Source organism: Ruditapes philippinarum, unplaced genomic scaffold, assembly GCF_026571515.1.
Source record: "Ruditapes philippinarum isolate M1 unplaced genomic scaffold, ASM2657151v2 ctg486_1_1_1_1, whole genome shotgun sequence".
In the NCBI taxonomy this organism is placed as follows: domain Eukaryota; kingdom Metazoa; phylum Mollusca; class Bivalvia; order Venerida; family Veneridae; genus Ruditapes; species Ruditapes philippinarum.
In genome coordinates, this window is record NW_026860123.1 from 297106 (window position 1) to 313908 (window position 16803).

General features: G+C 33.1%; 1 protein-coding gene across 1 annotated transcript; it reads left to right on the plus strand.

Moving 5' to 3' along the window:
- The first annotated feature begins 48 nt into the window (after positions 1-48).
- Positions 49-16199, plus strand: LOC132758972 (uncharacterized). Its single transcript, XM_060750682.1, has 14 exons — positions 49-231; positions 3233-3385; positions 3933-4093; positions 6079-6205; positions 6952-7054; positions 7641-7973; positions 9875-9960; positions 10480-10598; positions 11300-11438; positions 11827-11927; positions 13609-13697; positions 14195-14662; positions 14976-15334; positions 15987-16199. Exons 1-14 carry the CDS (start codon positions 133-135, stop codon positions 16125-16127), a joined length of 2478 nt encoding a protein of 825 aa, XP_060606665.1. The 5' UTR covers positions 49-132; the 3' UTR covers positions 16128-16199.
- Positions 16200-16803: the final 604 nt, after the last annotated feature.

Genomic DNA, 16803 nt, shown 5'->3' on the forward strand with positions numbered 1-16803 from the left:
TGAGTCATCTAAACGATATTATTGAACTTCGCGCTGATATTTCATTGCGTTGCAAGCGTCCACTCACAAACATGTCAGCTACCATGTGAGAAACCTCAATTAAAATAAAAAATTGCACTTTTCACTTACAACATGTCAAAGAAAAGTTTTGATAGGATAGAATCCAAGAAAAAGAAAGCAGCAGCTTTTATACAGTTAGTAAAAACAGATGAAAATTACATGAAAACTAAGGTAAGGCAATAATTTCCCAATCCACAATTTAATTCCCACAACTGAATAATATATTAGCTAAAGATACTTCAGCGAACAGGTTTTATAGAATTGCTAGACCTGTCGCAACGTCAAAATAAAAGCGACATATAAAGTTATGGAAGCCAGAACTAATAATATATAATATGAAATTAGGCAAAGCCTATGAACGGGGAAGTCGTTATTTAAAATATTCCTTTCATTCCTTCCGTTTTGAAGGTGTCATTCGGTATTACACGCACTGCTTCCGTTTTCACTCGGAACACTCGACGATTATTATTCATCCGAAAAGTTGAGATTTGGTACGTTATCGGAATACCCCGCCTATTATCATTGAGTTACATTGTAAATGGCGGTGCCCGACTAGAACTGACACTGAAAATTTCGTTGATAGGTATAGAATTCTATATATTTTTTAATTGTTTTTTATTTGATTTTCTTTTACATATACACGTGTAGTCTATAGCCGGGCAAGCCAAAGCCCGGACCCGCTTCGCGGGCCCGGTCTTTGACTTCCCCGTATGATCATGATAAAAGACCTGTTACATTTATACATCATGTAACATGATAAAAAATTTACTGTCAGCATTGTCTTTCAGTCGCGAGATGACTTTTAAAGCAGTATAGTATGAAAAAGGCAAAGCTTGAAGCGAATAACTTTAACCATGAAATAGAAAATAATCATTCATTTTTATTTTGCATTTTCCGTTTTAAAATTGTGAATTGGTATTTTATTCACAGCTTCCGTTTATTCTGGCTCCCAGTCCTATTATGGTTCCCATATAAGTGCGCAGGATACCAGTCTAGGCTTCCGTTTTCATAATGGATTTCGAGACGTTTCGGCCCCAAGACGTATCGGCCCCAGACTACCCAAGACGTTTCGGCCCCGGACGTTTCGGCCCTTTACCAAATCGGCCCCAGAATAAGTAATGTATTTTAAACCGATATATTAATAGCATTTCAATAAATAAATAAATGAATCAATTAATATCTATATTTAATCATTTTGTATAAAAACTAGATTATAATAGTAGTAGAGGGAAAGTAATCAATACAAACAGAACAGAACATAAACTTTATTTGAAAAAATATAATTCACAAATAAACAATTATTTACACCATATATAGATAATATTTTATTTGAATGGTTAAGAAGCAAGACACAAAACAATACACGAGACAGACATTAAATTATCATCAACAACCATTTAACAGTGACGAGTTTGATGGATACGAAAATACAAGTACAGAACAGTTTTACTTGAAACAAAACAAATGTGAACAGACACTTTTTATAAATAACATTTTTACAATTTTACAATTTTTCAAATCTTTTGAAGTTTTCTCTGATATTACTTACTGCACAAAGCTATAAACAGTTAATTAGTTACACCTTGAAAAAAATTACGTATACTTTAATTAAGATCAAAAGATAACGTTTTCTAAGGAATAATTGTAAGTAACTTTCTTAATCCAGAAGTTTTAGTGGTTTGTTTTATAAAGTAAGTAACCTGCCTTTATTGTTTGTTACAGCTTTGAAAACATTAACGTATATTTAAATGGTTCAAGAGATCAAAAGATAATCAATAATTATTTAAAGAATTAAAGTGTCATAATTGTTTAATTAAATAATTGTAATTAAATTAATTGTTGTTAATCAATCAAGCAATATGCTATAGTGGGGCCGAAACGTCTCGCGGAAAAGGGCCGAAACGTCCAGGGGCCGATTTTTCAAATGGGGCCGATTTGGTTTGGGGCCGAAACGTCCTGTTTGCCCGTTTTCAACCAGAATACCTCGACCTGTATCGCTTTCTTGTAATTCGAAAAATTGCGATGTGTCAGTTTGGTACTTCGGACGAAAGTTTACCGAGAATATAACTGTAGCGTCACCTGTTAGCATAATTTGGGTGTCACACATTATTACACCAGATGTCGCGTTGTATTATGCTTGCTGCATTCGGCTTTCTGCTATGCGTCATTCTACCTTATGACATTCTTCATTCAAGAAGAGTAAATAGACCCAAATAGTTTAAGTTATTGAATTAATATACTAGATCAACAATGAATAATAATTGATCCTTAAATAATGACATCAACATACAATTAAGCAAGATGCACACAACAGAAAGCATAATGTGCATGTAAGAAAGCAACATGTAAAAGTCAAAATGCAAGATGTACAAGTCAGAATTCAAGATGAACAAGTCAGAATGCAAGATATACATGTACAAGTCAGAATGCAAGATGTACAAGTTAGAAAGCATGATGTAACGTAAGAAAGCAAGATGTAATTTTGACGTTAATACCCTTTCATAGGTATCCGTTGCGAACCGGCATTTACACTTTGCGCTGGTACATTATCGATCGATGTACCTATATCGGGTGCGCGGCAAGTTATTTAAGCATTTATATAGGGTTAACTGGGAGTGTTAGATCCTTGTAATATAAATCCGTGCCAAAATGCAGTACTAATATGCAATAAAACTTATTGCAAAACCACATGGGCCAGGGTGGGTAGGCAAAAAAAGACTTGAAACATGATCACGACTACAAAATAAGTAACAGAATGGCAAACAAGAGAAAAATAACCTAAATATAGGTAGCTAAACAACCAATCAAATTCAAAATTAATCCAATCAGAGAGTTACACGACTTAACGGAATCGGCCGAATTACCGACCGGATGGAGGAGTGATCCCTATATATCATTGCTACATGTACTTTGTACGATTGTTAAAATGTTTTTATTTGAGCATGTAATAGTATTGAATTTGCGGCATAATTCCAGATACATGTATATATTTCTGGATACAAGATTGATGTTTCAAAGTTTATTTAATTGAATCTGACAAGTTCTCAACAAATCATTTTTAATGATTTTATTACATTTGAATACATTTATCAATGTATTTCTGTGACTTCAATAAGTAGGCTAATGTTTAAATATAAGCCATAAGTATGATAAATATTCTCTATTTTTGTAGCTGGAAAAACCAGATATGCCAGACCAAGGTTCAACATCAGATACTCAAAACAGTGTTAAACAGAGTTCATCTACTGGTGGGGAGAAAAGTTTAGCTGATGAAATGTTTGCTGAGTATAAGAAGATGATGAGGGAAAGGCAGAAGGCAGCCATGGTAATTTAGAATAAGTTATGTTTAATTCAGTAAAATGATTCACTATGGATATTAACCCTTGATTTAGATAATTTGTACGTACTAAGTTGTTGTAGGGTAACTTTTTGTCTGTAAATTGAATAATCCAGCGTTATAAATTAATGTAATGAAGTAACTTTTAATTACGTAATTTTGTTATATATGATAGAATGAAGGGACAGTATTCCATGTCATAATGATTAAAAAAAATTATTTTTAACCAATGTGAAGAAGCTTTTGAGCTAGCTTACAGAAGGTTGGTGTTATTATTACTACCTCAGTGCCTTCTTGTTTATGTATTTGATAATGCAGTTAGGTGCAACTTGGGTCTACCTAAATAGATGCTTTATAGCTGGAAATACATTTATGACATAATGTGTAATTGAGATGCAAATCATATTTGTCCAAAAATTGTATTACTTGTTTATATGGTAATTGCTGTTTTAAAAATAATATGACATTGTATTATTGTAGTAAATGCATTTTTTGTTTTACATAGTTTACTCAGTAGATGTGTTTATCTATGTAGATGAAGCCAAAGGTATTCCTGACTCTAGATGAGCTGATACGGGATGATCCAGTACAGACAGAAGTGGGAGAGGTCAAGGTGCCTCCACCACTCTTTATGGCTGATGTACAACACCTCCTCTTGTATGCCCTCCAAGGGAAAGATGCTAGTATCAAACCTAGGTATGGAAGTCTAGGATTTTTATGCTCCCTGAAAAATTTCGGGGGAGCATATAGTGGGCGCCTTGTCCGTCTGTCCATCCGTCTATCCGTCCGTCCGTTGTCTTGTCCGGAGTATAACTTGAAAAACCTTGGAGATAATTTGTTTAAACTTCATACAGTGGTAGAGGGCATTGAGGGGGGGGGGGTGCAGTGTCAAAGAACCATAACTCTATTTTGCCTGTTTTTTTGAATTATCTCCCCTGATAGAAAAATCTTGTCCGGGACATAACTCTAAAACTATAAGAGATATCAACATGAAACTTTGTATGTGAATAGATCTCAATGGGTAGATGTGCAGTGCATAAGAACAATAACTCTTTTTGTCCTAATTTTGGAGTTATTGCCCTTTGTTAATTTTAACACTTTGAACTTTGTCCAGAACATAACTCTAAAACTAAAAGAGATATCAAAATGAAACATTGTAGGTAGATAGATCTCATTGAGTAGAAGTGCAGTGCAAAAGAACCATTACTCTGTTAAGCCTCATTTTTGAATTATCTCCCCTTTTAGAAAAATCATGTCCAGGACATATCTGTAAAACTATAAGAGATATCAACATGAAACTTTGTAGGTAGATATATCTCAATGGGTAGATATGCAGTGCACAAGGATCATAACTCTGCATTGCCTAATTCTGGAGCAATTGCCCTTTGTTTATTTTTACTTTTTGAAGTTGTCCGAGACATAACTCAGAAGCCATAAGAGATATCAACAAGAAACTTTGTAGGTTGATAGATGACTTTGATTAGAAGTGCAGTGCAAAGAACAGTAACTCTTCCTTGCCTAACTTTGGATTTTTGCATTTTGAACTTTTTCCATAACTACAAGAAGTGTACTTTCCTGTGTCCAAAACCTATTCGGGGAGCATCACCCGGCTCAAACCGGGCTCTTGTTTTATGAGTCTCTTTGGGGGGGGGGGGGGGTGTCGTCAATGGCTGAGTTCTGAACATCATAAAGGTTGTTGACTTAAACCTACTTGCCCCTCACAGCTGTGGGTTCGATTCCTGTCAGGACCTAGGATTCTCTCATGTGAGGAAGCTATCCAGCTTCCTTATGAAATGTTGGTGGTTCTACTTGGGTACCCATTTGTGTTTGAAATATTATATACACAGGGGCAAGGTCTTTTTTCACCACTAATGCTGGAAAGTCGCAATACGACATTTACAGTGTTGGTGCGATGTAAAACCCAACCAAAAAAAAACTTTTATCATCCTCAATGCTAAATACTTTCCTTGCCAATTTCTGCCACAGTCAGCTCAACTATTGTTGCTTTATGTCTTTCTCATAATGTTTTGCCATAGAAAATAGCATTTAATTTACATAATGATTGTACAATGTATATATAAAGTGAGTTCTACACTCTCCACAATTTATACACTCGCACCATATATTTATTGATATATACAGTCGAACTTCGGACGCTCAAACTTGGAGGGTCTGTGCAAATTTTTTCGAGAGATCGGTAGTTCTAGCCAACTGAGGTTAAACTATTATCACTTAGGACATAGGCCTTAAGGTTTACCTAAAATGTTTGTTCTGTCCTTTTGTTCTGTTCCTACATAATCTCAGTTTAATAAACAACAGAGTTTTCTTGAAGTCACTATTCACAACTTTGTAATGCAGCTTCACTGATAAATTTTTTCTTAGAAAAAGCAATATCTTATATCTTAAATACCTTATCCAGTCTTATTATACTGCTAATAGACGAACATTCCTAGAACTTCAATCTTTTTGCTGAGCACTATAAGTTCCAGTTTGGTGTTTACCTTATTCTTAGTATAGTTATATCTTTGCAAGTTCATGTGTTTCAACCATAAGAAAACTTGAATTTATATCAGTATATGGCAGACAACATTAAATTTGTTTTTTTAAAATGTATCAAATTCTGTAAAGTGATACAAATTAGGTATTATGTATATAGATTATCTTGTGTTTGTCATTCACAGATGGTGTCGTCTGCTTAGAGTTGGTAAAGTATGTAAAGTTGTAGCAGTTGTGTTAGATTCATTAAGCAGTGAGGAATTCAAAAAGTATCCAGAGTCATTACCCACACTGGCTCAGGCATTTGATATGGTTTGTAAATATTAGATAATGATAATAATTTACACAAAAATCATCCACTTATTTTGCATTAACATGGGTATAACATGTAATTTAGTCCGCCCTTTTAGCCCAATAGGGTGAGCATCGTTTTAGTACTTGAAGGGTTGCTGGTACAATCTTCATGAGGTTATTGGGTTTTCATACTTGAACAAAATTGAGAACTACACTTAGCTTTTTGAAATTTAAATGATGCTTGTGAATTTGTACAAAACTTGTTATTGAAGACCTCATTATGATATTGAATTATATGAATTTATTTTAGTTTGATTGTGTTGGAAGCTATAAGCTTATTGAAACACTCTGGAATCTGTTCCTGGAACTAACCAGTACTTAGCAAAGAGTGTAAAGTTTCTTGCTCATGGATACAACTTGCCCTGACAGGGTTTGAACCCAAGTGGCCAGCAACCATTAGATTACTAGTCTGATGAATTAACCACTTGGCCATGCCGGCAGGCCATGATATTAAATTGTTAATTAAATTTGTGTAATAAACTTTCTCATGCTTTAATTTTTGATATGTACTTAATTTTTGATACTTGAATAGATTTCAATGAAAATATATTAATTTTTGGAAGCCAATAATATTGAGTCTTGTCACAGATATGCTGACTGGCCTGGCTCTTCTCTGCTAGTATACATTATAGTATGTATACATAATGCATAAACCTGTTATTGTTGTCTCTAGCACCCAGGTTTTTACTGTATTATTATTTCAGCATGTAGAGATGATATCTCCTCTACAATATGGAAGTTCAGCTAGGGAGGACATTATGAATGTTCCTATCAGTATTACACAGCTGAAGAAAAAAGGATTGTTAGGTAAACATTATGCATTACCTTTGATTTTAAGCTCAACTTTTAAAAAATAAAAAAAATAGAGGTATTGTTACAATCACCTTGGCATTGTTGTTCAAAAACTTTAACCTTGATCATTACTTTTTAAGTTCTTTGTATATTGCCCTCATACTTGGCCAAAACAATCTTTGGGACAAGCTGTTTAAGTAGACCAGACTAACCTTGATCTTCATTCATAAATGACCTTGAATTTCAAAGTCAAGTGTCTAAATTTTGCTTTTTTCCTGATTTTTGCTTTTTGTGGTTTTAACTTTGTTATTTTTGAATGGATTGTCTTCAAACTTGAACATGGTAATCTTTTAGGATGAACTTTCAATTTAACAACACATATCTTGACATTCACTCAAAAAATGACCTTGACATTGAAATATTCTAAAAAAATTTTCCTTTTTTAGGGGGGAATGGTGCATGAAGTAATATGATCTTTAAACATTATGTAAACAGTAATGTATATGAAAAGCAGTATCCTGCAATCATATTTCTTTTAAAGTAGTTAAAACATAATTATGTACAAATACAATTCAAAGTCATGGTTCTTTTTATTCTGTAGAAAAGAAGAAAACATTCAAAAATGATGAAAAAAAGATTCCTAAGAATCCAGATTCCAATGAGAGTATACAGGCATGGGATCTGGCAAAGGCTGTAAACTCTTTAGCAGAGAATCCTTTAGAATTCTTTGATAGTGAAACACCCGGGCAGAAAAGGAAGAGATCAAATGATGAGACTGATGTTGATAATAAGAGATTAAAAACAGAGGATTGTGGGATAGTCTATAAATCTGAGTCTACATACGAGATGGATAACTATGATCGGAGATGGTTAATGTTGAACGCAGCACAGATGATATGTGAGGGTATCCCTACACCTGTCAATACTGGAAACAGTAAGTATATGTATTGAATTTATTAGATTTTAGAAAATAGGTTCATACACTTTATCTAAAAATGTTATAATTGGTTTGAAAAAATGTCCCAAGTCTGTCATTTAAAGAAGACATTGATGTTTTGGATATTTTGAAGGACTATGAAGATGCCAAGGTTTTATTTGTGCTTTTAAGCATTTTAATTTATGGACTGCTGGTTTACACCTCTGTGTGCTTCATTGTTGCGTACAGTTATTAATTTATTGTGGCAATATCAATATTAGAAGGGGTGTCTGTGGGCGAGTGGTTAAGGTTGTTGACTTCAAACCATTTGCCACTCACCGCTGTGGCTTTGAATCCGAACTGGGACTTTGAATTCTATCATGTGAGGAAGCTATCCAGCTAGCTTATGGAACATTGTTGGTTCTACTCAGGTGCCGATTCATGCCTGAAATAATGCAAGGAAGGGCACCTGAGGTCTTCCTCCACCAGTAAAGCTGGAACGTTGCCAAATGACCTATACTGTGTCGGTGTGACGTAAAACCCAATCAAACAAACAAACAAACAAACAAAATCAATATTATATGGTAATTATATTTATATGTGACAGACACTTAAATCCTCACAGAGAAGCTTAAAAAAGACAGTATTGGAAGTGAGGCTCTAAGTGTTTTTTATTTACCTTATATGTTGATTCAATTATTAATTAAATAAAAATGATATGAAAAGTTAAACATATAAGATGATATTTTTGTGCCCCCACGTTAGTGTCGGACATTTAGATTTATTGTGCCCCCACGTTAGTGGCGGGCATTTAGATTTACCCTTGTCCGTCCGTCCTTCCGTCTGTCCGTCCGTTCACTTTTGTGTCGCACGTAACTCAAAAAGTATTTGACCTAGAGTCATGAAACTTTACAGGAATATTGATCAGCATGTGTAGTTGTGCACCTGGGTATTTTCATCTGGATATTTTTAGTATTTTCAGAGTTATTGCCCTTGACTTAGTAAAATTTTGCAATTTTCAACTTGTGTCGCATGTTACTCAAAAAGTATTTGACCTAGAATCATGAAACTTTACAGGAATGTTGATCAACATGTGTAGTTGTGCACCTGGGTATTTTCGTCTGGATATTTTTAGTATTTTCAGAGTTATTGCCCTTGACTTAGTAAAATTTTGCAATTTTCAACTTGTGTCGCATGTTACTCAAAAAGTATTTGACCTAGAGTCATGAAACTTTACAGGAATGTTGATCAACATGTGTAGTTGTGCACCTGGGTATTTTCGTCTGGATATTTTTAGTATTTTCAGAGTTATTGCCCTTGACTTAGTAAAATTTTGCAATTTTCAACTTGTGTCGCACGTAACTCAAAAAGTATTTGACCTAGAGTCATGAAACTTTACAGGAATGTTGATCGGCATGTGTAGTTGTGCACCTGGGTATTTTCGTCTGGATATTTTTAGTATTTTCAGAGTTATTGCCCTTGACTTAGTAAAATTTTGCAATTTTCAACATGTGTCGCACGTAACTCAAAAAGTATTTGACCTAGAGTCATGTAACTTTACAGGAATATTGATCAGCATGTGCAGTTGTGCGACAGTTATTTTTGTCTGGATTTATTTAGTATTTTTAGAGTTATTGCCCTTCACTTAGAAATTTTTTGCAATTTTCAACTTGTGACGCAAGTTACTCAAAAAGGATTTGACATAGTCATTAAACCTTATGGGCAGGTTGCTCAGCATATTGAGATTTGCACCTGGGGTTTCGCTTGTGGATTTATTCAGTATTTGTAGAGTTATTTCCCTTGACATAGTAAAAAGATTGACAGAACAGTGGCGCGGTGGGGGCACCCGTGTCCTATGGACACATTTCTAGTATAATCTTATTGTTTAAAAACATTGTAATATCTGTTCCTTTATTAAGACAGGTACAAAAGTTTCGTGTTTTCAAAAAGAGAGTACAAGCAAGTTACAGAGAAGAGTCCTTTGTTTGCAGTGGATTGTGAAATGGTATGTTATAATATGTGAAACACTATTTTGAATTTGGGGGCAATAATGTGACATTATTTGCGTTATACAAACATAGCGTAAGACACGATAAATGTTGGCTTTACACTATAGGCATGTCATAACAAAAAATCATATTTACTTAATACAGTTTTTATGTTGATTATGTGATAAAAAGAATATTATATTTGTGTAGATCCATTACTTAATTTATTGAACTCATTGAGTAAAACATTATGCTCACTAGAGGCTCGCAGAATATAATTTTATAAAACTCGTTAAATAAATGTAGTATTGAATCTACACTCATTTAGTATCCTCTTTATATGAATAAACTCCTGCACATGTTTTTATTGAAAGTTTATAACTTTGTCTGTGACAAAAATGTTTATCAAAACATGACTTATATTTGTTTACATGTATGTTTTCTTTTATTACCATTTAAAGCTTAGATTTAGGTTCGTATATATAAATGAAGTTTACTTCCTTTTAAATGTATACAAGATTTTCTTTATTCTGTAGGTACAAACAAAAGCTTCCAGTATGGACCTAGCTAGAGTGTCATTTGTAGATGAGAACTTACAGGTTGTCTATGACACGCTTGTTAAACCATGGGCACCTGTTACTAATTATGTTACACAGTAAGTTCTAAGTCTTGTTTAGTGTACTTATCATTTACTTAAGAACCTGGTATTTTATAATAAGAAAATTCAATGTATTTATGAATGTATTGTTGAATAAATTTTTATCTAGGAATTATTAAGCTATGCTGCTCATCATAATGATGGCATAATACTTCGATATAGTTTTGTATGCAATACCAATTCCCATTAACCATTGCAGGTATTCTGAAAATTCAAACATTATTGTATATAATAATTGTAATGTTAGGTCATTGTCCATGACTGATAACACTGTCGTACATCTTTAATGAATTATATCCCTTTGTAAGAATATAAAAGTTTTAGTTAATGTTTCGCATGTAATTTCTTTCGAGGTTATTCACTAAAAATTTCACCTGTAAAAATTATAGATCTGATACTAACATAGTTTTTGATCAGTTATTCCCCTTTGTGAGTATAATTATGCTAGGTTATAAACTTTGCTTGCAGATTCATCAGGATCATGATTGTAGGTAACTGGCTGAAATATCAAAAATCTAGCCAGGATTTTTATTGAATTATTTCTTTATGGGAACTAAGAAAATTCCTGCATAGATCTTATATTATTGTTGAGCTAGTAGAAAAATTAAGCATGTTTTGTGACAGCTTTTGTTTGATTCAGAAGGGATCTAAGAGGGTTGCAAGAAGAATTGTTATCATTCCTCTGTTTGTTTATACAGATTCAGTGGTATAACAAAGAAGATATTAGATCCTGTAAGAACTAGGATACAAGATGTACAGCGAGTCATACAGGCATTTCTCCCTCCTGACGCCATCTTGTGTGGACAGTCCATCTGTAGTGATCTCTCTAGTATGAAGGTATGTTATAATAACAAAACACTTGTAATTATTTACAAGAAAAATTTATGGAGTTCTCAGGTCATGTAAGGTATGGAAGGGGTTGGTGGCCAGGCATTGCAGCTTATTTTCAGATCAAAAATTTCAGGCAAATTTTTGTCTTTGTTGATTTTTTTTCTATTTTAAATTTGAAATTGCATTTAGAAAGTAGTCTATTTTTCTTCATTATCAAATTCTATGTTATGAATTATGTACAAATTTGCTCTTGGCCCTCATCTTCAATTTTGAAATAAAACCTTATTTGAGAACATTTAACTTGTCCAATAGTTTAAATGTTGACATTGTGAAAATGATAGTAAGTGTAGTATTTTTTGTTAAGAGCATTAGGCAAACACTTTTTATATTTCAGATATTTCATCCATACATTATAGACACAAGTGTCATATACAACCTTACAGGAAACAGGAATATGAAAGCTGGATTGAAAAGACTTTCCTCTATATTTCTCAGGTATATATTTCAAATTTTCTATGATGTAACTACATGTTTTCAAAAGATTAGTAAAGAGAGAAGGCTGTTGATAAATTCTTGTTTTCTGATCAGTGAGTAAGCTTTCCAAAGTTTTTATTTTCTATTTTTGAAACAAATGTGATAGATTTAAATGATGGAATACATGAAAAGAATTACCTGTTCTTCATTTGAGTTGTTTTTTCCTATAGGAAACAGATTCATGGCCTATAATGTATAAGTCATTGTGTATAAAGGCCAATTTTACATTATGCTATATATTTCATATTTTACTATGTCACTATCATGACATTACAATAATAACTATTCAGAAGAAAACATGACTCCAATAAACAGAAGTCAGTCAAATAATCTTTTTGCTCTTTTTTTATGGACAAATACAGGAGGTAAAATATAAAGCAGAAAATATCGAAACATTTCATGTATAAGTGCTCTATTGTCTCACTCATTTTTGATATTCTGTACCTGTAGTTATTATCCCCCGCCGAAAATTTTCGGCGGAGGATATAGAAATAGTCTCCGTCCGTCCGACCTTCCGTCCGAAATTTTTGTCCGGAGCATATCTCTAAAAGTATTTGAGTTATCAACTTGAAACTTCATAGGTGGATAGACCTCATTGAGGAGGAGTGCAGTGCACAAGAATGATAACTCTACCTTGCATGATTTTTGAGTTATTGCCCTTTGTTATTTTTCAAAATTGATTTTTGTCCAGAGCATAACTCCAAAAGCCTATGAGATATTAACATGAAACTTCATAGGTGCATAGATCTCACTCAGGAGGTGTGCAGTGCACAAGAATGATAACTCTTCCTTTCATAATTTTTGAGTTATTGCCCTTTGTTATTTTTCATACCTAATTTTTCACCTGAGTGGAGCATAACTCAAAAAGTGTTTGAGATATCAACATGAAATGTCATAGAAGGATAGATCTTATTGAGGAGGAATGTTGTGCGCAAGAATGATAACTCTTCCCTATACTATTTTTGAGTTATTGCCCTTTGTTGTTTTTTTCATGCTATTTTGTCCAGAGCTTATCTCAAAAAGTATTTGAGGTATCAACTTGAAACTTCATAGGTGGATGGATCTCATTGAGGAGGAGTGCAGTGCTAAAGAATGATAACTCTGCCCTGCATTATTTTTGAGTTATTGCCCTTTGTTATTTTTCAAAATTAATTTTTGTCCAGAGCATAACTCAAAAAAGCCTTTGAGATATCAAAATGAAACTTCATAGGTGCATAGATCTCACTCAGGAGGTGTGCACTGCACAAGAATGATAACTGTACCTTTTATAATTTTTGAGTTATTGCCCTTTGTTATTTTTCATACTTAATTTTTCAATTCAATTTTTTTCTCAAAAAGTATTTGAGGTATCAACTTGAAACTTCATAGGTGGATAGATTTTACTGAGGAGGGATGCAGCACACAAAAATGATAACCTACCCTGCATTATTTTTCAGTTATTGCCCTTTGTTATTTTCAGCCATCAGTATTCACATAGGTTTCAAATCTGTAATCACAATAGCCATCAGTTTTCATTACCAAAAGACCTCTTAAAATGGAATTATTCTGCTCTACTACATATACATTCTTCCAATGAGCAAACACATTCGGCGGGGGATGGCCATGTTGACATGGCTCTTGTATGAATTTGTGATATTTACAGAAAGGGGATTCAAGAAGGTTCAGGAGGTCACAGTTCAGTAGAAGATGCTCAGGCTACCATGGAGCTAGTTCTCCTCAAGCTTAGAAATAGTAAAACCATTGTTCACTTGACTTATCGAAGAATATAGAGAGTTACTTTCTTACAGAGTTGTGCCTCTTTCCTTATTGTAAAGTGTGCTGTCTTATAGACAGCTGTTGTAGAAAAGTCATCATTGTCAACTTTAGGACATAATGACTCTCTTCACTTTCCTTAATATAAACTTGTTGTTGTTTGCTACCTTTGACTAGTAAAACCTTGTTAGAATAGAAGAATGTGATTCATTATATGACATTATGCATCATGTGCATAATTGAAATAATTCACAAGTCACAGCAGGTTTATGACCATTAAAGTAAATACAAATGTCATTGGACTTCAATAATATAATTTAACTTATAAAGCTCTGTAGTCAACATTTACATTATTTCTTTTGCCATTCTTGAAAGCTTAACTGACTAATTTTGAAACTGACTTCATAACTAATTATAAATGTTTCAAGCTCTTAAAATGGTGGTTGTTTATTTTTCAACACATCTTTACATTTCAGATATTGAGTTTGGTGATATATCAATGCTTGAACCAGATTTATCTAATTCTGTAAGTGACAGTGTAGCTGAATCTCCAATAACATCAGATAATGTTGATGATGATAAAGCTGAACTTGTAGAAATGATCACTGATAAACCTAGTGAAAACACAGAAGTGACTAATGATAATAGTAATTCTAAATGTGAAGAAAGTACAGATACTAATAAAAAGTTGAATGATACAGATACTGATAAAAAGTTGAAGGATATCACAGTTGAAACTGTACAAGAAGATAAAGACATGAATGAAAGTGGTAATTCTACAACAGACTCTGGCGAGTGTTCAAATTTGACTAAAACCATAACAACACCAAGTGAAAACAAATCCGATACATGGAAAAGACGCCTGTTCTTTCAAAATGAAGGCAGTAAATTCATTGAGAATTTTATCATAAGAATACGGAATAATAGACTTCAAAGACGAGACGGTAAGATAAAGAATTATTCTAAGATTTAATGTACTCTATTTCTGTAAAAAAAAGAAACCATAAAATATGCCAGTATTAAACTTTCAAATTACGTAATGAAGAAGATGGAAGCCTCTATAAGAAAAAATTTAAGACTTCTAGGATGCTTGTATGTGACTTACAATAATAATGTAGAAAGAACTTCTGCAATAAACTAAAATTTATCTGTGAAGTAATCAATATATTATGCAATTGGAAATACTACAAAACTGTTAATTCCTGTATGATTGTTTTTCACCCTTTGTGAATACAGACATGTAAATTCAAATTTCAGGAGCAATAATTGATGAGCCAAGCAGTTTGGATTTGTATCCTAAAGACCTACCAATTATTACTTGCATGAAAGATAAGGAGAGTGAAAAACAAACAATAGACAAAATTAGAGATGTTGGATTTTGCTTTACACATTTATATGGTTTCAAAAATTATTTGAAAGAAAAAAGAAAGCTTGACCAATCGGAAATAAGCAATTTGAATGGAAAGCAGGAACCTGACAAATCACAATCCCCCAAAACAATAAGGAATGAAGGTAATGATCAATCAGAATCTTCTCAGTTGAGTGATGACCAATCAGATGCAAGCAATTCAAAAGAGAGGAGTGCTGACCAATCAGATGATGAAGAAGAGATAAAAGTGAGTATACAAAGATAGGGTCTATTAGTATACATATAAAGCTCATAAATTATTTGATGGCTTCAATGTTGACATTGTTGTTGGTAATCTGAAATAAAGGATTTGAAATTTCTTTTTTAACATTCAAAGATTTTGTTTCTTTACTTAGTTATCTAATATATATTGAAAAGTGGATCTAATCATTCAAAAGAGTTTGGTTTGCCAGAGGGTAATCTTGTTATTGAATCGTCATGCTTTCAATAGATCCCATTAAAATGACCATGCAGTTTTACGACAATATGGTTAAGAAGTTATTACTTTAGGCATTGAAAAATTACAGTATGAACTTCTAATTAACCCGTACCAACCTAAATATCTGAAATGGACCGCATCATTTTTAAGGAAAATTTCAAGATATATAACGACTTAATCAGGTTGCATTAATTTTATTTTCTTGGTCTACTAATCGTACATGTATTTTGTTGATTTGTTTAATTTTTATCTTGGTATAGAAAGGTTGTTGTGTCTTTTGATATGAATTGCCATTTTTGGAATCCCTTCACCTTGTTTATGTTAATCGTTTAGATCAAATGAAAACAAATTCACTATACATTATTATATATTTAACAACAGTTTTGTTTTACATGTATAATCATATTAATTTTTCTTTCAGAGTTGTTTGTGGAAGCTGGATCGCCGATTCTGGAAAATCCTGATGGGACTTCCTAGTAACAGTTTGTTTGTTGTTATATTGCCTGGTAGAGAAGAAAATGGAAAAATTCAGCCAGCTATGACTTTTGCCAAAATAACTTAATTACTGATAAGTGACTAGATAGGGGTTTTTATTATGAATATATAAAAATCAATAAATAAACATGAATTAATGTACCTTGGTTGTGTATTTAATGGTTTGTTATTGGGCCGCCGACACTAGTCTGAATTGCAAGTTTGTCGTAGCAGAGTGGCTTACATAGCTATCCTCACATAACTTTCCCCTTGTTGTTGTCTGTTCAAATTCTATAAGGTATTGGATAATTGTGGAGCTATCATGCAGCGTTGCAGAAGGATAGTTGCTCCACCAAGGTGTTCATTCTTTCATAGGCAAGTGCTCAGAGGTTTGAAGAATGTTGACATATGAACATACCATTTGGTATCAACTAAATCACCAACCAAAACAAATTGCCCTGCCACTCATCAGGCAGTTTCTTTTTAGTGAATATGGATAAAATGTACCTGGTTGGCTAGTTAATTTTAAAGTAACTCCACTGGGGTCCAAAAGCCTAAAAAGATAAAGTTTGAATTTCTTACAAAATTAATATCAGCATGGACACTTTAAAACAGAAAGATGTGCAAAAGATAATGAAGAAATATATCCAAAACAATTTAAGTTGTATATATGTGTTATCTTTAGTCTGATTTGTGTGAAAAGCATTATTGGCTGGCACTTCTGGATTAACCAGTATAGAGGTTTTGTTTAAAAAACATGGCAG

What these genes read in the sequence shown, in the direction of transcription:
- LOC132758972 (XM_060750682.1), top strand. Translation starts at nt 133, where the DNA reads ATGTCAAAGAAAAGTTTTGATAGGATAGAATCCAAGAAAAAGAAAGCA. An exon ending in TGGCTCAGGCATTTGATATG is followed by an intron (nt 6,206 to 6,951) that starts GTTTGTAAATAT and finishes TTATTATTTCAG; the next exon opens with CATGTAGAGATGATATCTCC. An exon ending in TAGACTTCAAAGACGAGACG is followed by an intron (nt 14,663 to 14,975) that starts GTAAGATAAAGA and finishes TTCAAATTTCAG; the next exon opens with GAGCAATAATTGATGAGCCA.